This window comes from Podarcis erhardii (assembly GCF_964252035.2).
Source record: "Podarcis erhardii genome assembly, chromosome: 5".
In the NCBI taxonomy this organism is placed as follows: domain Eukaryota; kingdom Metazoa; phylum Chordata; class Lepidosauria; order Squamata; family Lacertidae; genus Podarcis; species Podarcis erhardii.
The window spans coordinates 38,340,512-38,364,246 of NC_138509.1; the positions used below are offsets into that span (position 1 = coordinate 38,340,512).

General features: G+C 44.2%; 1 protein-coding gene across 5 annotated transcripts in view; it reads right to left on the reverse strand.

The window, feature by feature from the left end:
• BLNK (B cell linker) overlaps positions 1–23,735 on the reverse strand; it is a 97,658-nt gene that overhangs the window by 35,742 nt on the left and 38,181 nt on the right. Inside the window, exon 1 of one of the 5 annotated variants that reach the window (XM_081863282.1) lies at positions 12,884–13,088. The exons of 3 other annotated variants lie outside the window; for them this stretch is intronic. In XM_081863282.1, coding sequence (XP_081719408.1) covers positions 12,884–12,930 — 47 coding nt within the window. In that variant the 5' untranslated portion in view covers positions 12,931–13,088. Of the gene's footprint in view, positions 1–12,883; positions 13,089–23,735 lie in introns of those variants that run through there. One more of the 5 variants, XM_081863283.1, reaches the window with a different exon arrangement.

Genomic DNA, 23,735 nt, shown 5'->3' on the forward strand with positions numbered 1-23,735 from the left:
CTTCAGACGGCAGATGCAGAACTGCCCTGCCCCCCTTAAGCTGTCCTCAGATGCAACGGAAGAAGCTGTGCCATCATCAGTGTTGAAGTAAGACTCAACTGCCAGCTGAGTATGTGGCTACTGTCTGTGGAAGGGGAAAGGTGACACCTCGCCCATTGCTTCAGGCCACAAAATGTCTTGGGTGGCCCTGCCTACCACTGAGCTATGGTCCCTGTCCAGAGAACTCTTCTGCATGGGGTCCCAATCTGGATAAAGCCACTTTTAAATCCTGCTGAAATAAACAGGGCAAATGATTTGTGACTAAGTCCCTCTAGTTTTAAGGAACAAATTATACAATGCTAGGCAGTAAGTCCTATGGAGTCAACTTATTTCTGAGTAAACATTCATGGCAATAGGCTGACTAACTTCGGGCTGTCACTTGTTTCATTCTCATAAATCAGTCTGTTTTTACTTCCAGTAAATGTTTTACTCCTGAAAGGTTTGGCGTTTTTAAGTGCAGTACTCAAGAACAAAATTGTGAGATCATGTTTTGGAGCAACGTGCACAGCATATGCACACTTGACAATGATATTTCACTCTTAGCTGCAAACAACGTGGATGTAGGATGAACTCCTTTCTGTGGAAAGAGCTAAAGGGTTTTTTAGAGTTGCATGTGACAACTCTAAAATGGCCAGACCCCAGGAATGGCTTTGACAGGCAGGCTAAACCAGGTGAGGGTAGCTGATGGGTCTCAAGCCCTCAGTGGGTTAGGAACTTCCCCCTGCATGCAGTGACAGGCTCCAGTGGTTTGAGCGGACGAGACCAATAGTGGGTCAAGAAGGAGGTTTCTGCACATGCTGTACAGGGAACTGAGGAGCAGATGGGGCTCATCAACCTGGGAAAGTAGCCCTTCTAGAAGGATAACTCTGATCCTGAACCTCCACTGCCTTGGTGGTGGTGGGGAGGCTAAGGAATAAACCCTACACAGATCAGGAGTGGAGTCCCTAAGACGGTTGGATGGTGCCTTGTACATTACCTTCCACCAACTCCTGCAGCCAAGCTGGTGCCAAACATATTGCTCTGCTTTGGACCACATCAGCGAGGCCAAGAGGGAGGTCCTGTCATCTGGGCAGCCCAGGCTTTCCATATACACTGCCCAAGGTTGCACTCTAGAAAGGTCACTTGGGTGTTGCTAATGCAGTGGTTTGACTTCACCCCTGGAAGCGCACTGCATTGTCTCCCGAGGCAGACAGATGCCAATAAATATCGCGTACAAAAAAAGAGGGCCCAACATACAAATGGCCAAGCATGGGAGGGAAGCACTCATACCCACGATGGACTGGCGATAACTGTGGTATCAGTACATGGAGTTTGACCCATGGGTCAGATTTCCCCATCTGAGAAGTTTATACAGGAAAAGCAGCTGCTTCTCATGGGGACATGAATGACAGCTATAATGATGTCCCACAAAATGTGAGATACACTTGCTTCCCCAGAGCCATGCCCTTCCTTGCAACCTTTGGAACACCAGCTTTCAACACGGCTCTACTGGATCTTTATTGAAAACCTTGTCACATTTTACAGAATGCCTTCCTTGCCTTCCTGCTGAGATTTTGTGTGGTTATCTTCATCAAGTGCTTCCGCTTTTCCTTTTATTAAGCGTCACACTCCTTGAAGGTTCTTCTCTATTTAAAAAAGCCTGGTGGCCAATGACATGTGATCATAACGTCAGTCAGGTCGGGGAAACAAGCGCGCAGAGTAAGAAGCTGAAATGACAGCCATCATACAAAACAAACAGATGAGAAGAGGTCAAACAGGTTTCTGTTTAGCTTCATAAAAAAGTAGAAACGGGTGAATCCAAAGTTAAAGACATCTCAGGGTCAATGTTTTGCTGAATGTACCTTTGGGTCCTGAGAAACCTGAGACAATTAACAGTGCAAGCCTACCCATGCTTACTCAGAAGTAAGCTGCATTGAATTCAATGGGATATACTCCCAGGTGAGTGTGTCTGGGGCTGCACTGCACAGCTCCTTTCAAATTACAAGTATTGGGAGACTGCATGGGCTATTTGTTACTTTTAAAATGTCCTTCAATCACATACTTATCAGTGAGAGAACTCTTACCAAAACAAACTTTTTTTTTGTTTTGTTAAAGTATGCCAACTTTAATTAGGGGATGAATTGACTACTGCTTCAGTTGCTTAGTTAATTTATTTTAATTAGTGGAGCTGATATTTAATAGCACACTTTTGTTGCTGCTGCTGCTTTTTAAAGTCTGGCATTCTACTTCAACAAGAAATGAAAGTCATATTAACAACCCACTTGTCAGTCACACATCATTGGGGTGTCAGATGATTTGACAGGTGGTTGGCAGGCACTAGGGAACCTACTGCTCATGAACAGACCACGATTGACGTTCTGTCCTGCTTCTGCCGGGTTCAGGTGTACAAGAGAGCTCTATTGCAGGGAGCTCTATTGCACACTCTTAACTGGGCAGGACTGACCTCCCCTGTCCATCAGCTGATTGGTGGGTGACTCAGGGCTCAGGCCCTCTTTCTAGAGGGTTTCACTTCCCTCTCTGATCAGGGTTATGTCACCTGACTGGCAGATGAATGTAGTTTCAGAGAAATAGCCTTGTGGGCCCAGACTGGCCTACGGACCCGGGGCAGAAGTTCTCCACTCCTGCACTAAAGCCATTGCTTTAGCCTTGCATGACATGTGAAGCATTGTTTCATCAGCATTTGTGTAAAGATGTGCTTCATATTGTTCCTCTGTAACACTGCAACAGTGTTCCAGAGGTGTTACAATTATCCATTCTTTTAAGAGACAAATTGAGAAAAATGGTTTATGTAGAAGAATGGTAAAATATGTACAATTTCCAAATATTTCGAAGCTGAGGGTGACGGGGAAATCCTCACTCTTCCCTTCTCCATAAAATAGAAGGAGATTGGTGTGGAAATAGAAATATATGCAGCACTTACTTTCTTGTCAGTTCTAAACCTATTTTACTATGTTTGGAACCTAAAATGCATTATGCATATCAGAGTACATGGAATTGTACATGTTGGCTATATTTGTTAAATTCAGAAGCATACACTCTATCAATTGCAACCCAGCACACATTTCGAGCAAACCACCATGAATGCAGTGGGACTTTCTTCCAAGTAAACATGTACTGAATTACACCGTTAGTTTATTCAAATCATTACAAATAAACCCAGATGGAGCATCAAAACTGAGGCACCCTGAAGTGTCAAAAAGTATCATGGGGGGAAATGAGGGGAAGGTTAAAACAGTGCTGTAGTAGGGTAGGTTTTTTTGTTATTGTTTTTAAAAACAGACATTTGATTTAGGAAACAATGATCCAGAAACAGAAAAAAATACCACCACAAATAACTATATCTCCACAAAATGGGACGATTAAAATGCAAGAAACAATGATTCCTCTTTCAAACTGTCTCCACCTCTCTTTAAAAGAGTTAATTATCTATCTGTAGCCAAGCAGCATAGGATTTGAGTTGTCTTCAGTTTACATCTGGCCCTCCAGATGTTCCACAACTCCAGCTCTCATCATCCCTAACTACCGGCCATGCAGAAGGTTAAGGCTGTCAATGGCCACAAGACATGGTGGGGTTACATATTGCCTTCAGTTACAGAGCCAACATGCCTCTGAATAAATACCAGTTGCTGGAGCATAGGAGTGGAAGAAGAGCGTTTTCTGCTCATGTCCTGCTTTAGGCTTCCCACAGGCACCTGGTTGGCCAATGTGAAAGCAGGATGCTGGCTTGATCCAACAGGCTGTTCCTCATATGTTCTTACAGCTGGGTCTGATAGGAGCTAGAGTCCCACAATGTCATCTGCAGGGGTTGCAAGTTAGCCACCGCAAGAATGGAGGGAATTTGCAATTACCCAACACTTTATATTGCATCACATAGTTATTATCGTACTTTTCCATGTATAATATTAGGTTGTTTTTGGTTTTGTTTACCAAAAAAGAATGTTAAAAAGGGGGGTAGTCTTATACACGGGGGCAATCTCTCCCCATTTTCTTAATTTTGAGTCCCCCAAACTAGGGGGCGTCTTATACATGGGGGCATGTCATACACAGAAAAATACAGAATATTGGTACTAGAAATCATTCTGAGGGAACACAGTGCAACTTAAGGAATACTTGTAAAACCTGCCTTAAAAACGTTATCTTTGTTATTCTATAAAAGGAAAATAGATCATAAAGATGTTTTTCAATTTCTCCCAATTTTTTTCTCCACTGGTAAAAATAAAACAAATGCTTGGGGGAAAACAGTCCCCCACATATTTCTATCCTGGTCCCTGCCCCTATACACACATTATTTCTGTTTCTATTGCTTACTGTACAGCAGTCATTGCTGCATATGACATGTACACACCTCAACCTGGGCAGAACACCCCCACCTCCCATTTATTCCTGTACATACTACAGTGGTACCTCGGGTTAAGTACTTAATTCGTTCCGGAGGTCCGTTCTTAATCTGAAACTGTTCTTAACCTGAAGCACCACTTTAGCTAATGGGGCCTCCTGCTGCTGCCGTGCCACCGGAACAAGATTTCTGTTCTCATCTTGAAGATTAGTTCTTAACCTGAAGCACTATTTCTGGGTTAGCGGAGTCTGTAACCTGAAGCGTATGTAATCTGAAGCGTATGTAACCCGAGGTACCACTGTATATGGGAAACCAAGCTTTAAAATGCTGGTTGCCAAACACTTCAGTCCCCATAACATTTACTGGGAAGTAAGTCCCACTGATTTCATTCCACATAACTGGACTTGAAGCTGTATCTCAAAAGGTCACTCAAATAATTTCTGTTAAGCATGAGTAGTTCTATTAAAGTGAAGCAGGGCAAAGCATGTTATTAAGGTAGATGAATGCTTGTTTATACAATGAAGTAGCTGGAGCGAAAGCAGAAGATTGTGGCCTGTACGGCTGATTTTCTTTATACCGTCTCTAAGCTATCATTAGACCTGCTCATGGCGATGAACGTCGGCTGCTTTGGTGGGATTTCATTAGCTTCCTTGTTTCTTTAGCTGAAATGTTTATAGGCTAAAAGGGGGGTCCTCTTACGATGACTGTGATCATTTCATGTTTCAAGCCAACTTCGCAGTGCACATTTTAGGAAGTGCATGACAGTAATAATTCTGGGAGTATTTAGGTAGTCAAAATGTTCCCAGTGCTTCTGGGGAATAACACGGTCTATCTGATTGTGTGGCTATAAAGCCCTGTTCATATATCTGCTGCACTGAAGGATAACACTTAGATAAGAGAGAGTAGGGACAGGCGACTGGTCCCACCTGTGAGGTTACGTGCTGCCCAGCTCTGCCTCTCTCATCTCTGCCTGTTTGGTAAAGGTCTGAAGGGGGAACACAGCTTGACTTCCATAGGTTCCTCCATGTGACTGGAAGCCCCTCACAGATGGGGCTCCCAGCCATGTGGAGGGGTCTGTTTGAGGAAACCTGGATCTCGCCTTCACTCAATGTGATCAGAGGGGTGAAGCTGTTCAGGTGTGGGGATTGCTGTATTTCTGCCTGTTGAATGCCTGTGAACGGCACAGAGACTACAGTCATACCTCGGGTTACAGTTGCTTCAGGCTGCGTTTTTTTCGGGTTGCAGACTGCCAAAACCCGGAAGTACCAGAACGGGTTACTTCTGGGCTTTGGTGGTTGCGCATGCGCAGAAGTGCTGAATTGTGCTTTGCGCATGCACAGAAGCGCCGAATCGCAGCCTGCGCGTGCACAGACGTGGGTTGCGAACGTGCATCCCACACGGATCACCTTCGCAACCCGAGAGTCCACTGTATTGGGAAAAAAGGTCAATCTCATATATCATCTTCCTTGTAACTTTAATAATAATAATAATAATAATAATAATAATAATAATATATTTGTACCCCGCCCATCTGGCTGGGAGGGCGTTCCACAGGGCGGGCGCCACTACCGAGAAGGCCCTCTGCCTGGTTCCCTGTAGCTTTGCTTCTCGCAATGAGGGAACCGCCAGAAGGCCCTCGGCGCTGGACCTCAGCGTCCGGGCAGAACGATGGGGGTGGAGACACTCCTTCAGGTATACTGGGCCGAGGCCGTTTAGGGCTTTAAAGGTCAACACCAGCACTTTGAATTGTGCTCGGAAATGTACTGGGAGCCAATGTAGGTCTTTCAAGACCGGTGTTATGTGGTCTCCAGTCTAGCTGCCGCATTCTGGATTAGCTGTAGTTTCCGAATCACCTTCAAAGGTAGCCCCACGTAGAGCGCATTGCAGTAGTCCAAGCAGGAGATAACTAGAGCATGCACCACTCTGGCGAGACAGTCCACAGGCAGGTAGGGTCTCAGCCTGCGTACCAGGTGGAGTTGGTAGACAGCTGCCCTGGATACAGAATTGACCTGCGCCTCCATGGACAGCTGTGAGTCCAAAATGACTCCCAGGCTGCGCACCTGGTCCTTCAGGGGCACAGTTACCCTATTCAGGACCAGGGAGTCCTCCACACCAGCCCGCCCCCTGTCCCCCAAAAACAGTACTTCTGTCTTGTCAGGATTCAACTTCACTCCATTAGCCGCCATCCATCCTCTAACCGCCTCCAAGCACTCACACAGGACCTTCACCGCCTTCACTGGTTCTGCTTTGAAAGAGAGGTAGAGCTGGGTATCATCTGCATATTGATGGACACCCAGTCCAAACCCCCTGATGATCTCTCCCAGCGGCTTCATATAGATGTTAAAAAGCATGGGGGAGAGGACGGAACCCTGACGCACCCCACAACTGAGGGCCCAGGGGTCTGAACACTCATCCCCCACACCACTTTCTGAACACGGCCCAGGAGGAAGGAGCGAAACCACTGTATAACAGCGCCCCCAGCTGCCAGCCCCTCTAGACGGTCCAGAAGGATGTTATGGTCGATTGTATCAAACGCCGCTGAGAGATCCAGCAGAACTAGGAAACAACTCTCACCTTTGTCCCTAGCTCGCCGGAGATCATCAACCAGTGCGACCAAGGCAGTTTCCGTCCCATGATCCCGATTGGAAGGGATCCAAATGGTCCACATCCTCCAGGCGTGCCTGGAGTTGTTCAGCAAGCACGCGCTCAATCACCTTGCCCAAGAATGGAAGATTTGAGACTGGGCGATAGTTGGCCATACTGGCCGGGTCTAAAAATGGTTTTTTAAGAAGCGGTTTAATGACCGCCTCTTTCAGCGGGTCTGGGAAGGCTCCCTCACAGAGGGAAACATTCACCACCCCACGAAGCCCAGTCCTTCCCGGCTAGCTTTTATAAGCCAGGATGGGCAAGGATCCAGGAGACAGGTGGTTGGTTTCACACGTCCAAGCAGCCTGTTGATTCCATGCAACTTGACCAGACAGGGCTCTAGCACTCTCCCGTCCCAGCCCTGCTCCCACCGTGGTGTCTAGCTCCTACCGAATATGAGTGATTTTATCTGCAAAAAACTTTGTGAAATCGTTGCAAGAGATCTTGAGGTCTTTACAAGGCCCCGGTGGTAAAGGTGGTTCCGTTAAATTGCGGACCACCTGAAAGAGTCTCCTGTTACTATTTTCTGCAGATGCAATAGAGGCGGTGAAGAAAGTCTTCTTCGCCGTCGCTATCACCACTTGGTAGGCTCGATGTTGAGCTCTAACCTGTGTCCGGTCAGATTCGGAGTGAGTTTTCTGCCACCGACGCTCTAGCCGTCTCAGTGATTGTTTCATCACCCTCAGCTCCGAAAAAAACACACCATGGGGCTGTCTGGGCTCCATGCAATCGGAGAGGGCGCTTCAGAGCCAGACAGTCGATAGCCCTGGTTAACTCCGCATTCCAGCGGGCCACCAGGGAATCAGCTGAAAGGCAATCAACATGGGATAAAGCATCCCCTACCACTCTCTGGAAACCATTTGGATCCATTAAGTGGCGGGGCAGGACCATCCGAATTGGTCCCACCTCCCTGCAGAGGGGAAGGGTCGCGGAGAAGTCCAGTTACACCAGGAAGTGATCTGACCAAGGCACTTCTTTTGTTTCACTTTTACTTAGTGTCAGATCACCCACGTCACTAGAGGTGAATACCAGGTCTAAGGCATGTCCATGACTATGAGTTAGGCCCAACTTATTCAGGGACAGCCCCATGGAGGCCATGCTTTCCACGAAGTCCCGAGTGGCCCCTTGTAAGGTCGTGTCGGCATGGATATTAAAATCCCCTAGGACAACCAAACTAGGTGTCTCCAGGAGAACATCTGCCACGACCTGAAGCAGCTCGGACAGGGAATCCTTGGTGCAGTGGGGAGGTCGGTACACCAAAAGGAATCCTGTACTGCCCCTATTGCCCAACTTCCAGAACATGCCCTCAGAAAACTGGGTCTTCCCAGTAGGACGCCTGATGCAAACTAATGACTTACTAAAAATCACTGCAACCCCCCCTCCCCGCCCACATGACCTGGGTTGCTGTGCATAAGAGAAACCTGGTGGGCAAGCAGCGGCAAGGACAGGCCTATCTGCTTCCTCCAACCAGGTTTCTGTCACACATGCCAGGTCAAATCCTCCATCCACAATCAGGTCGTGGATGGCAGTGGTTTTATTCATAATTGACCTGGCATTACACAACAACACCTTCAGGTCATGTGGGTTTCCCCTGTTGATTCCAGTATCCATCCAGTCAAGGCCAGACCTGGAGGCAGGGATAGTCCTCAAACAACGACTAAACCTGCCTCCTCGGTAATGACATGGTCTGGTCTTAGCGTAACTCCTCCTCCTGCCCATGATCACCGAGATCGGATGTCCCAGTGCTTCCCCCCTGTGGAACTTGTCCCAGCCATCGTGTTGGCTGGGCCCCCACTCCCAGGCAGCCCTGATCTAGCCCCTTCAAAACAAAACACAAACTATACAGAACCAATAAAACAACAAAAAACAAAAACAGAACAATTATACTAAAATTAATCCCCAACCAAATATCCATCCCACCCACCCACCCCCAGCAAAGGAAAAAAGGGGAAAAAGAAATAAAAATTTAAATTGCCACCGACTGCTTGAGGACATTTTAAAACACATTAACCACTTGGAACAGGGACTTCCCAACTTCCTCAAAAGTTTGTTCCAAATAAGGGCCTGGGCCAGTTGGAAAAGGCCCTGGAAGGGAGCAGGCCCTGCAGTCCTCCCCCAGCCGATGGTCCCACCTTCCACCTTGCTAGTTTCTGCTATGTTATCCTCAGTCTGTCTTTCTCTGTCTTTCAAATTCTTTTCTTTTCTTCTAAATTCCCTCCTACAACTTATTACTTTGGTAGCCTTATTAAAGGGACGTGTTCACTTGTCCAATCAACTTGTGGACAGGATTGCACCCATTAGTTCTCATGCCAAGCTTGTATGCTCCAGCTGGTATCCAGACTTGCAGTGCAAATGTTTGCAGGCAGAGAACATTTGTGCATTCCATGTGATCTGGAACCCTGATGATACAAGTGTGCTGTATGTGAGAATGCCAGAGGTGGAGCTAACTGGAAGGCACAATGCCAAGGGCAGGGCTGATCAGCGTGGACTCACTCCTATAACCATAGACTTCTAGAGATGGAAGGGACCCCAAGGGTCACCTGCTCTAACCCCCCGCAATGCAGGAACCATAGCTAAAGAATCCCAGACAGATGGCCATCTAAACTCTACTTAAAAACCTCCTATGGAGGAGAGTCCACCCACCACTTTCTGAGGTAGTTCTTTCCACTGTTGAACACCTCTTACTGATTAATGTGTGAGCAGATCACTGGGTGTGGAAGGGGCCATATAGTTAACTGCTTTGCATGTAGAAAGTCCCAGGCTCAACGTCTGGCATCTCCAGATAGGACTGCGAGCACCCCCTGTCCGAAAGCCTGGAGAGCTGCTGCCAGTCAGTGTAGGCACTAATAAGCTAGATGCATCAATGGTGTGGCTCAGAATAAGGCAGCTTCCTATGTTCCTAATAGAATCTGGACCTTTGCTTGATCTCCGGAGCAACTGTTTTTCTGGGGTCTATGCTGTCTTCTCCCAGATGCCCACAACACTCTTAACAAGCTCTGCTATCGTCTTTAATTCTTATCCTGCTTCATTTCCCTTTTAATTTCTATGATGGAGCAGTGGTGGAAGGACAAGTTTTGCATGGGGCAGCAAGTGTCCCAAGAGTGTATGCATGAGTTTGTGGGATGTTCTTTCTCACCATCGGGGTGGGGAGCTGCAAAAGTTCCCACTCACGTCATTGTGCCCCCACTTTCCAGCACTTCTTGTCCTATTAACTCTGGTAGCATTTATTCCCGACTAAATATGCATGGGATTGCAGACTGCGCCTCTTTGAAATGTGCCTAGCAGTGCCGACATGCTACTACATGTAGAAGTTTCGGCAGGAAGTGGTATTCAACACAACACTGACTCCAGGCTCCTCCCTTATTCTGTGGAGAAAAGTCCTGAACAACAGTGCTAAATCCAAGCAGCCACCCTTATACAATTGTGTTAGATATTTGTTTAAAGATATATCCTGCCTTATTGCAAGACTTGAGATGAATTAGCACACTGGGCAAGATAAATTCTCTCTGTCTCTGTCAGGAAAGAACAGAGAGTCCTGCAAAATTTACAGAAATAGGCTTAGCTATTCAGCCATCCTCTGCCAAATGCTAGTTTGCAATAATTGCTTTAGCTAATATGGGCTGATGAAATCGAATTACATGCTTTGTCAGCCCTCCTGTACTACTCTATCCATGCTCCAAGCACAGTGATGAACATCGGACAAGGCTTTTACCTTTACTGCGTACCTGTTCCTTCCTGCATCCTCAAAGCACTGGTAACTCATTAACATCCAATTGCCTTATGTGTATGTAATTGCATTTGTTTTCTCACATTGATATCATTCCTCACTGACATCACATGAAAGAGCCAGTATGGTGTAGTAGAGATTAGTGTTGGATTAGGACCTGGAAGACCAGGGTTAAATTCTCCACTCAGCCATGAAGTTCACTGGGTAAGCGTGGGCCAGTCACCATCCCTCAGCCTAACCTACCTCACAGGGTTGTTGTGAAGATAAAGTGATGGTAGTGGAGAGAACCATGTACGTCACCTTGAGCTGCTTGGTGGGATATCTGTATAAAACCTTGAATTAATAGTTTTTTTAATCCGCTGCAAAGTATAATTGCTGTGGCATTTGTAGGTATGTAAATTTAAGTGCTTACGATTACTGATTTGTTATTGTTTGTCGATGATTTTACTGATGGCTTAAATGTTTCTTGTAAAGTGTTTACTGCAATTTTACTACAATTAAGAGGCATATACTTTTTGTTTTATATATTACTATTTTGTTAACTGCTCTGTGCTCCTATAGGACAAAGGGAAGTATAGAAATGCAATGCATAAAAATGTGGTTTCTTAGATTTTACTTTTTATTCCAACCAAATTATCTTCCCCTAGATCGATTGACTCACAGAACATTTTTACATGTCCCATCATCAAAAGTCCCATGGGCACTATTAATTCTCCACTTCAAATTAATTTTCAGTAGAGCACTTTCAGAAACACTCTGTCTCAAAGCCAGTTTGTGATATAAAGTTCCCAGACAGGTGTAGCTGAGTCACACCTGCATGGCATCACCCACACTTGACATGTTTGCTGCAGAAACACCTGTAGAACACATGTGTATCTGCAGTAGTTGGTTTTCCCTTGTGAAGCAGACAGAGAAGTCCTACTCTTTGGAGATATCTTTGGAAGGCATTCAGTAGCCGGTCAACCGACCATGACTAATTTTTGTCTTTGCAATATAAATCTGAAAGCTGCCACAAACGCTATTGAAGAGTTTCATGCAAAAAACCACACCACCTTACACATTCACTTCCTGCCAACTGTGCAGCACCTGTGCAAATTCTAGATGGATGCCCAACGCAGAGAAGAGGAACAGCTCAAAGATAGTGGCACTGCCCACACAAAGGAAGGATGCATGCACCAATGTGATAAACAGCAATGCTTCTTGAATTTGAACACAGGGAGCATTATTGTATCCCTATTTAAACACATGTCAGGCTCCCAAACGGTTCTGAATACGTGCTAGCACATTGAGGCACAAACCTGCCAGCTTGGCTGGGCAACTGCACTTTTAGTGACCGGCTGACACTTAACAAAGGAAGCATTTCTCAAGATGGAAACGTAAGGTGCTTCAAGATGACATATTTACTGCACCTTCATCCTGACTTGTTTGCAAGGAGATGAGATGATGTTTAGCTATTTCACTGAGCATGCATTCTGCTTGGTTGTTGGGGAGGTTAGATGATGTTGCCCATTCCTGTCCCATTCCTTCTCACCAAACATCCAATCTTTCAGGAAAGTGAGTTGGTTGCCCAAGACCTCCCAACCGACCGTAATTGCCCAACCTGAATTTGCTGGTATGCCACTGAATCCCACCCCAAGCTAGCAACAATCTGGAAGCAAGCGATTCACAGGATGTTGTTGTTGTTTACTATCCCATCAAAGTATTGGAGACAGTCTTCTTCCCTGAATGCTTTCGAGTCCCATTTGAGAAAACTGTACAACTCTGCAGCCTGCTACCCTAACAACCATTTTGAATCCTCCCTCGATTGCTTTATCTTCTTACATACAAACAAATTTATCCTCTCTGACCATTTCCAAAGAGTGGTTAAGGCTGTCAGCCTGCTGCAAGCAAGGACTCTAGTGGCACCTTCGAGACTTTATTTTTTAATGACATAAGCTTTCGTAGAAGACAAGCCAGTTCGCCAGATAGATAAGGAAATCCTAATATATTCCCCCATTTTCTTTTAAGGTGCCACAAAATCTCTTCCTGCTTCTGTCCCCCAGATCCCCCTCGTGCGCGCCTCCGAGAAAGAAACAGCCTCTGCGCCTTGGCGTAAAAGCGCGAGAGGAACACAAGGGACGCGGTTCAAACCATACCTGAACTTCTGTCCCGCTGGCACCGTGATTTTATTGAACTTGTCCATGCTGCCAGGCGAGGCGACTGCCTCGGACAAACGGGCATCCGAGTCGGCAGGGACTGAGGGGGGCTTCCTGGCTCGTTCCCGAGAGAGAAAGGCTGGATTCCCCCTGATGACTCCCCTGGCTGCTTCGCCTCCTCGCGGATCCCCTTAGCGCCGCCTTTGCGCGCGGCTCGCCAGGCGACTCCTCGTGTGTTGGGACGAGAAGCAAAACTTGCCCGAGCGCCCGGCCGGGTTTCATGTTTCGAGGGGGTCATGTGACGGAGCCAGCTTGGCTGGCAATAGGGTGTTTGTGCAAACTTGAAGAAGATCCGCACCTATTGGGCGTGTCCAAAACCACCCCCGTCTGGGGCTGAAGTCCTTCCTGATGTCTTCGCGGCTTTGCCTCGCGCGCCGCGGGCGTTTCATCCCAGGGATCAAGCTGGGAACACTTCCTGCCGCAGTCCCGGGGCTTTGAAGCGGCTGCTACCTGGAAGAGTTTCCTGCACGTTCTGCTGCCTTGAAAGGCCCTCCTCTCTTGCAATGGGATGCCTCGCCCGCCCCTCAACAACACACAAAGTTCGCTTTGTAGAGCCTCCATGTTCCAGTGCAGACTACCTCGGAATAGCAGATATTGGAGACAAGAAACCGGGAAGGGTTCTTCCTGGTGTGATTCTATGAAGAGTTCTTCCTGGTGTGCCCAGCCGACTTGCTGTTGCAGAAAGAATGTTGGTTTTCTGTGGATCTGTACCCACAGGACTCTCCTTATGCTCCTTCCATAAAGGGGGCTGCATCCAGACACATTTGGAATCCCATTTTTATTATTGTCGTATTATTTACAGTGGTACCACGGGTTACATAAGCTTCAGGTTACATATGCTTCAGGTTACAGACTCCGCTAACCCAGTAATAGTACCTTGGGTTAAGAACTTTGCTTCAGGATGAGAACAGAAATCATGCTCCGGCGGCGCAGTGGCAGCAGGAGGCCCCATTAGCTAAAGTGGTGCTTCAGGTTAAGAACAGTTTCAGGTTAAGAACGGACCTCTGGAACGAATTAAATACTTAACCCGAAGTACCACTGTATATCTCACTTTTCTTCCAAAGAGCTCAAGGTGGTGTACATGGTTTTCCTTCCAGCACCTTTTACCCTCACAACAACCCTGTGAGGTAGGCTGGGCTGAGGGGCAGTGCCTGGCCCAAGGTTCACCCAGTGATCCTTCTTCATAGCCAAGTGGGGATTCGAACTTTGCTTTCTCAGGTCCTAGTCTGACACTCTTAACTGCTACACCGCAGTGGCTCTCTTTCAGTGTGGTGGATCTCTGCAAATCGCGCCTTCTATGCTCATGAAAGGCAAGCACATTCTCTTCCATGTCAATTTCAATGTGTGCGCATCATGCTTCCCATGATCATTTCATGCTCTCTTTTGCTTGAGATGCTGTTTGTGTCAGGCTGTGCACACACTAAGACAGCATCTTAAAAAGCAGAGACATCACCTTGCCAACAAAGGTCCGTATAGTAAAAGCTATGGTTTTCCCAGTAGTGATGTATGGAAGTGAGAGCTGGACCATAAAGAAGGCTGATCGTCGAAGAATTGATGCTTTTGAATTATGGTGCTGGAGGAGACTCTTGAGAGTCCCATGGACGGCAAGAAGATCAAACCTCTCCATTCTTAGGGAAATCAGCCCTGAGTGCTCACTGGAAGGACAGATCGTGAAGCTGAGGCTCCAATACTTTGCCCACCTCATGAGAAGAGAAGACTCCATGGAAAAGACCCTGAGGCTGGGAAAGATGGAGGGCACAAGGAGAAGGGGACGACAGAGGACAAGATGGTTGGATAGTGTTCTCGAAGCTACGAGCATGAGTTTGACCAAACTGCGGGAGGCAGTGGAAGACAGGAGTGCCTGGCGTGCTCTGGTCCAGGGGGTCACGAAGAGTCAGACACGACTAAACGACTAAACAACAACAACAACGTGTACACACTTCCATTTACCCTACATCCAACATGCACCCACCACTGCTTGGGCAAGCGCTGTACAAACCATATCCTGCAGGTGCCCTGCTATTTCTTATGAAATGCTGTGTTTTGAAGCATTTCTCCTAAAGGAACTTCGATGCATATTGGGGGGGGGGGGAATGACCAAGCTGTGTTTTAAGTCAGTAATGCACACACACAATCTTAGTCTTTGCCAACCAGTATCTTTCTTGAAGTGCCAATTCATTTGCGCTACCTCATTGCTTTTGGCCCAGGAATGCTGCTGAAAAGAAAGTGTAAAGGGAGGGTTAACATGGGAATGCAACGTGCTGACCCCCTCCCTTCACAGGAAAAGAAAGGTCACCTAGGGAGTGTTAGCAGCAAGCAAACACTGATCTAAACAAAGGCGAGGGGCTGCGAAGATACCAGATACCGTGTATAGTGAGAGTAACGTGGCAACTGTATTTTGCAACGCTACCCTTTGTTCCTCTTCGATGAGCAAGAACAGATTCTGCGAAGGAACTTGAAAAGTGAGGGGGCTGCATGTTAACACACTGTTAAACCTGGAACCAGGCAAAAACTGTCAGCTGATTGTGGTAGCAGCCGCAGCTGAAATGAACTACAGCTTGTGTGCATGCATGCTGAAATCTCGTCAGTGGGATGGTGTGTGAAATGGGTGGATACATTTCCTATTTTAAAAAATACTTAAATAGGATCAGGATTTAGGATTTGGACTATGTTTACTGCATGGGGAGGAGGAGATGAACCACACCACAGTCATGATGTACCCACAGATAGTTGCAAAGCTGCTATTTGCCTTGGAAGGAAAGCTACCAGTAGCACCAGTGGCTGAACAGCAGCTTGGGAGTCGAATTTACATTGGGAGTCTGGTATAACTCAAACCGTTGGAGAGTTACAGAGCTCAAGTAGGACTTTTGGAAAAGTAAAGGACCCTTGGATGGTTAAGTCCTGTCAAAGGTGACTATGGGGTGCTGTGCTTATCTCGCTTCAGGCTGAGGGAGCTGGCGTTTGTTCACAGACAGCTTTCCGGGTCATGACTAAACCACTACTGGCACAACAGAACTCTTTTGGAAAAACAACAAGCAATGCACTTTCATTGCTGCTGGCCACTGTCATGTAACAGACTTACACACCCACGCTGTAAATTTAAAGCACCTGGCTTTCCCCATCCTGGGTAGTGTAGCTGACTTCTACAATTCCCAGCAGCCTTAGAAAATTGCAGTTCCCATGGTTCTTTGGGGAAAGCCGCGTGTTTTGAATGTATGGTGCGGACACTGAACCTGGGCATTCAAGTCCAAGTGTATTCAGATGTTTTCCACATTGCATCCTGACTGGGTGCTGTTGGGTACTTCTGCCTCATGCCCAATGGAAAGGAACTGAGCATAGCACCACCCGCTCTGGTCCTATTCTGGTCATGTGGGCTGAAGCATCTTGTAGGGTCATGTGAAGTTAAGATGCTTTGAGAAGAGTGCTTCCAGTCTCCACTGTAGCAGTTGCACCATCCCTAATGCTGTGTCTGGGCGCTACAGATATTATCACACTCTCAAATTCAGGAAGATGCTAAAATTAAGCAGCTTCTTCAGTGTGCCTCCAACACCTGTTCTTTGCTATTTGAAGAAGTGTACATGCACATGAAAGCTCATACCAATAACTAACTTAGTTGGTCTCTAAGGTGATACTGGAAGGAATTGTTTTTTTAAAAATTATTTTATGTTATTTTATTTTGTTTTTGCAACTTTGTGTGCCTCTTGGAGTTTCACAATGTCACCACCTGGTTTCAACCATGAGGGTTTGAAACCTAATTCCAAAATGAATCATTTCTCTTCTTGTAAGGTTTTGTGACCTTGACAGATCCATAAATGTTATACTGTAGTTTACTCCTCACAGATATACAGTTCCCAGCACCCTAAACAAACTATGTTTCCCAGGCTTCTTTGAGGACAGTCATGTGTGTTAAATATACATACAGTCGTACCTCGGCTCCTGAAAGCTTTGGGAGTCTAACGTTCCGGCTCCCGAATAATCGAAAACTGGAAGTGATTGTTCCGGTTTTCGAACATTCTTTTGGAAGCCGAACGTCTGACGGGGCTTCCGTGGATTCTGACTGGCTGCAGGAGCTTCCTGCAGCCAATTAGAAGCCGTGCTTTGGAAGTCAAACATTGAGGAAGTCGAAGAGACTTCTGGAAGGGATTCTGTTTGACTTCCGAGGTACGACTGTATATGCACAAAGATGGACAACTCCACCAAGATTTCTAATGCTGCAGGAGATGTGTTAAATTGTGTTTTACGATTTCAATATGTATGTGTTTTATTTCTCATTCCCCTCACTTTTTCTTTTATTGCTCTTATATTATGCCCTTCCTCCTGATGCAAGTCCAGATTTATAATAAGAGAAATTTTTTTTGGGGGGGGATGACACCCAGCAGAAGGTTTTCAGTTTGTTTGTTTTTTTAAAATAATATTTATTGCTTTTAAACCTTACAAACAAGAATAAAAAGAAAAAGAGAAATAAGAAGAAAAAACGAAAGAAAGAAAAAACAATACAATACAATATATAAACAATACACCACACAACATTAATGCATTAAACTAAACAAACCAGAACAAAAACAATTTGAAAACATACATCATACCATTTCAATGCCTTATCTTTCATTCCCTTATTTCATCGACTTCCTCTCACCTCCCTTTTTGTATTCCACTTCTATTAATTGTTTCAGCAATTCCTTTCCATCTTTCACTATTTTCTGTCATGTAAATATCTTAACTTATTTTAACCTTATTTTCCATTAATACTATAATACTTATTTATACTTAACTCCTTATAACACTTCTACTAAAGCCATATAATTTATATGGCTTCAGAAGGTTTTCAGTTTGATGCTTCAGTTACTTAAATGCCTCCTCTGCAAATGTGGCTCTAAAGGCAGCTGGGACATTTCTTTTTTGCACATTACAGTCCTGTAATGGGTAACTCAATTAGCAGATTTGGAGTAATTAGAGTTCTTGCTGGAATATGACAGAGCAATCACACAAGCTCTCTGGTCCTCAACCTGCTCATTCCAACCTGGCATTATTGAGGTTACTGTATTTTGCAGGATTTGCAAAATCTTCCAGTCCCAACATAAAAACAAGTTGTGCCAATGCACATCCAAGATTCCTTGTTGGACTCCAGTTCCCCTTCAGTCCCAGCCAGCAAAACCAACGGCCAGGGATGTTGAGTGTTGCAGTGCAACAACATCTGGAGGGCCACACGTACTCCTTTTAGGTAGTACAGTTCCACTTCTACTAGGAAACACTGACAGTCAGAAGGCATTCATGAAAACAGCACATTCTCATGCCGGATCTGTCTTCATGATTCACTTAGCAACTGTTCCAGCCACAGTTAATTTCCCTTGAGAACAAAATCGCAGTTTGGAGGTACAGTTAACACTTCTGCTTTTATTATTTTTTTAAAATTATTTTGATTGCTTCTTCAGTCAGTGGGGGACTTTTGCTTCGTATCAACTAAAAGGCTTGATTTTTTTGACTTACCTGTTATTATGCAGGAGAGAGAGGGAAGCAGAGGCTCTACATAAGTTGGACTGCAACTCTAAAAATCCCTAACCATTGCCTATGCTGATGGGAACTGGGGCCCAGAAAGATCTGGTGGTCTGCAGGTTCTCCATCCCTGAAATACAGGTTCACCCAATGGTGCTGTGGAGGCCTGGATCTTACCATATGTCGATCATAACTTAGACCCTAGGCTTAACTATTAAGTAGTGGTTTGAATCCGAGGCTTCAATATGGAACCATTTTTGTTTAGCGGTAAGATTCAGGTCAAAATCTGACTATGTAGTGTTTTAACATCTCATTAAAGCAATAGATATATATCTATATTTGTTGTTGTTGTTTAGTCGTTTAGTCGTGTCCGACTCTTCGTGACCCCATGGACCGGAGCATGCCAGGCACTCCTGTCTTCCACTGCCTCCCACAGTTTGGTCAAACTCATGCTGGTGGCTTTGAGAACACTATCCAACCATCTCTGTCGTCCCCTTCTCCTTGTGCCCTCCATCTTTCCCAACATCAGGGTCTTTTCCAGGGAGTCTTCTCTTCTCATGAGGTGGCCAAAGTATTGGAGCCTCAGCTTCACGATCTGTCCTTCCAGTGAGCACTCAGGGCTGATTTCCTTAAGAATGGATAGGTTTTATTCTTCTTGCAGTCCATGGGACTCTCAAGAGTCTCCTCCAGCACCATAATTCAAAAGCATCAATTCTTCAGCGATCAGCCTTCTTTATGGCCCAGCTCTCACTTCCATACATCACTACTGGGAAAACCATAGCTTTAACTAGACGGAGCTTTGTTGGCAAGGATGTCTCTGCTTTTTAAGATGCTGTCTAGGTTTGTCATTGCTTTTCTCCCATAAGCAGGCATCTTTTAATATATCTATATATGTATCAGTAAAAATATTTTTTCCTGAAGTATTTCAAATGTTTTAACCAAGCAACATAGCTAAAGAAACACACAGCATAGTTTTATACATGCCTACTCAGAAGTAAACCATGCTGAGTTCATGGGACACACAGCCAGGTAAGTGAGTATAGGGTTACTCTATACTCTGTAGAGAGACAGAAACATCTCCCTCTTTATGTCTTAGGAATGTAACATGAAGCTGGAAATTTGCTGTTTGTAAATGGTTTACCACAGAATTTTTTCCATTATTTGTGCAGCTCTCAGACCATGGAATATGAGTGATTTAAAATTTCCATTATTAGGATACCATGACACATAATGGCAGAAGAATTGGGTTTATTTTGTTGCATAAGAAAACTAAAATACAACAACATTTTGTTTTCCCGTGTTTGAATGCACTATTTGTGTCAGTTGTTGTTTTACAAAAAGACAGTGGGCTTATACCTTGTATGGGAGAACAGAATTTTGAATTTGCATTTCTTAAAAGTGAGCTGTCCAGGAGATATATATCTTAAAGACATAAAAGAGGTAAACTGTCTTCCCACTTAGACTGCAGTCTTATGCACTCTCATCAAGGAGTAAGCCCCATTTAACACTTGAGTAAACATGCACAGAAGTTCACAGTTAGTGTGCTAATTCATTAGTAAGTGTGCTAATTAAAGACCAGTATTTCAAATAAATGAAATTAATTAGAGAATACTATGAACAACAAATCAGAATTGGAAAAACAGACAGGGGGAAATGTGCCAATGTGGAATCATTTGCACATTTCTCTTTTTTATGAAATAGCAAAAATACAATTGTTGGTTGCAATGTGCCATTAAAAAAAGATAGTTCAAACTATTACTAGTTAGCTAAAACTGTTTTAAATTTGAGAATACTTTTCTCTTTTTGTTTGGGATAATACTTTAAGGCAATTTCAGCTGTGTTTTGTGACATGGCTTTTATAGCATGGGGCAATCATAGCAACAATTGAGCGTTCTGGTCCTCAGATTGGAACGAGGCCTGGTGTATGGTGACAGCACATTAGCCACAAATAACTTCAGAGTCGAATGCGAAAGAGATAGGACTTCAGATTACTTGATGCATCTGTTCACAGTTTCCTTCCTTACAGAGCTTGAGAATCTAAATGTGCAGTTTCTTCATGCTTGAGTGAAAGGCAGGTTTCTTCTCACTGCTGAGGTCCAGGTGCAGTACTTTCTACCAGACTGTCTGGAAAGAGGGAAGGGTGGGGGCGGGGGCCTCAGACCTTGCAAAAATGGCAAGGCCTCATCTTTGTTATTTTATCTTCTGGTTCAGATGAGCAGGGCAAATTGTTAATTATTCTAAACTGTGGTATTGCTGGAGGTGGTTCAAGAGTCCTGCACCCTGGGTTTTTCCATCTCGTCTCAGATTGACTGCTCCCTCCAAAACACTTTGAAAATAATCAACTTTGCTTTCTCCCCTGAAGTTTACATCTACACATATAAATTTGCATATACAAATGTATACAAAAGTGCCCTGTTGCTAAGATATGTTTACTGTGGCAGAATAAACCAATACAGTGGTACCTCGTGTTAAGTACTTAATTTGTTCCGGAGGTCCGTACTTAACCTGAAACAGTTCTTAACCTGAAGCACCACTTTAGCTAATGGGGCCTCCTGCTGCCGCCGTGCCGCCAGAGCACGGTTTCTGTTCTTATTCTGAAGCAAAGTTCTTAACCTGAAGCACTATTTCTAGGTTAGCGGAGTGTGTAACCTGAAGCGTATGTAACCTGAGGTACCACTGTATAGGCATATATTGTATTCGGTTGCATGCCTCTGAATACATTTGAGTTTTCATGCTGAAGAATTTTGGTTTCTTTGCACTGGAATTGTAATTGTTTTGATGCACACATTTCTCACCCCACTGTGAGGATACAATGCATCATTTTGTAAAAATAAGTCAGTGCATGTGTAATTAATTTGAAGTCATTGGAGAACGTGCATAAACGTCACCCATTGTGCAGATTCAACAGATACCATAGTGAATAAGCAAAACTGAACAGCATAAGCAGGGGACATTGACAGGTGAATACGTTTAGTCTCCAAGTGATGTTGGGAAATGTGCATGACTTGGCAACATGAATAGGGCACTTCATGCATTACTCTTCCACTTTGCAAATTCCTCACTTGGATATTATGCATATTGCCTGCTCATGCTGCTAAAATAAAACACAGCAAATTCTCTGTGATGTGTGCTCAATATGCACAATGGCCACACATTCTGAAATCATGTTAACCACATAATGTGTGTGTGTGTATGTAGAATATATTCATATCCAAATGCATAATTTGTTCCAGATACTCACAAAGAGGAAAAAAAATATGTATTTCCATAATTATAGACTTCTTTTATCAGTGATCCTGATAAATCAAGGAGAATATATTATATAAGAGTATATGAGAGAGAACCTTTGATGGGAATTCTGGAATATGACAGCTGATTACTTCCTGGAATTTCTTCACATGACACTTCAGGCACTCCCAAAGATATGCTTCCTTCTCATTTTGACCCTACTGAATCTGAATTCCTACATCAATAGTTTCTCAACAAAGGATGTGCAGTAGGAAATTAATGTATTACGTGTAACTGAAAGTCTCCCAAGCAATCGTTGAAACGGCCATGGAGTGAAAGATCATGGCTTTGTACAAAGTTACCCAGCAAGTGCAACATATGAGGAAGTTTTAAAAAGATACTGTGGCACCATGGTTACACTTTATTTTCTAAGCGATCTTCTATTGCATTCTGGTAAATATAGGTGCATATTTTCTTCTCATAAGGAAGCAGTTACATAATGTGAATCACCACATGACAGACCCTTGTTTACTGATGGGAATGGCTGCCAGCAAATAAATTGTCCATACAAACAGCAGCTGAAATAAGTTTTTGGGTTTTTTTCTAACGAAAATAAAAAAAGAAAGTGGATACAAAAATCTTTAAAATGCACATTCACCAACTTTTTAGACCAACGAGAAACATTCTAGGAAAGAGCCTGTATGGGAGAAACAGGCTGTGCGCACACTGTACCTTTAAAGCACATTCAAAGTACATCCTCCTCCCCAAATAAACCTAGGAATTATAGTTTGTTAAGGGTGCTGGGAATTGTAGCTCTATGAGGAATAAACTCTGCAGCCATAGAGCTGGAAGTTGGGGGCTAAGCTAAGCTAGCTAAATCTTCCTGGGTACCAATCAAGGAATACCATGAAGATTTAGTGAGTAATGTGCAATATTTTTTTAAAAATGTGAATATAAAATATGAAACATCTGTGTTCACCCTAACCTTTCCAGACATAACTCACACGAGTTACTGCTTAATGAGCACTGCAAGGGAGACTAGAATTTAGTACTTTGCATGTTGCAAAAACTGGTGTGAATCTTACAGATAATTGTCTGGTTTGGGCCTGCAATTTGGAAATATATTCTCAAGAAGGAGTTATAATTATGGTGCAGTCACTGTGTTGAAAACAAAGACAGTTCTGGGCTCGAAATGTTTACAAAAATATGTTATTTTTCCAGGGTTCTTTTACTTACCTATGACCAACGTTTAGGCACTTAGAAATTAAGAAGATATTTAAATAGATATTTAAATATTTAAATGTCCTGAATGACATTGGAGGGTATTTTCACACAAGAGTCCTGATCAAAATTCTTTTACTTCAGAGCTGTTTTGCTTGAGCAATTTGATGTGCAATCCTATGCATAGATACTCAGAAGTAAACCTAACAGCTCAATGGTATTTAATCCTACATAAGTGTGTATAGAACCACAACCTAAGACTTACTTTTATGTAGCAGGAAGTTTGCTGTCTGAAACAGCATCCATATACTTTCCCACCTTTATTTCATGTAATAAACCAACCTTTCTTTCCCAGTGTGGGGCATAAGGTTAAGGGTAAATGTGTATTCATAACAGATTCCACTTTCTCTTGAAGGTGTGCATTGAGTATGTGCGAGTGCTGGACACACCTGTGGGCTCAGATGCAAACCTTGCAACACCTGCAACTAAAAAAAGTGTAACCTGTCCTGTGTATAATTACACCAGCAAGGATTTTTAAGCTCAGACTTGGAAGTAAGGACACACGTCTAGCAAACAGGACTTCATTTGGAAATTATTAGAACAAGCTGGAAGTGATAAAAAATTAACATTATGGCATCATATGTCAATACTTAGTGAAGTATCAAATAGATGGTATTTAATCACACAAATAATTAAGAAAAGAATATCAGGGATCAGAACAGACCATATGTGGTTTTCAAGTAAAGCTGAATTAATAGAGACTGGGTTAATTTGTCTTTCCTTTAGAAGTTATATCATTTGTAAATACACTTTTGACTTGCTTTTTAAACAAATATTTCTTCTTTTGTTA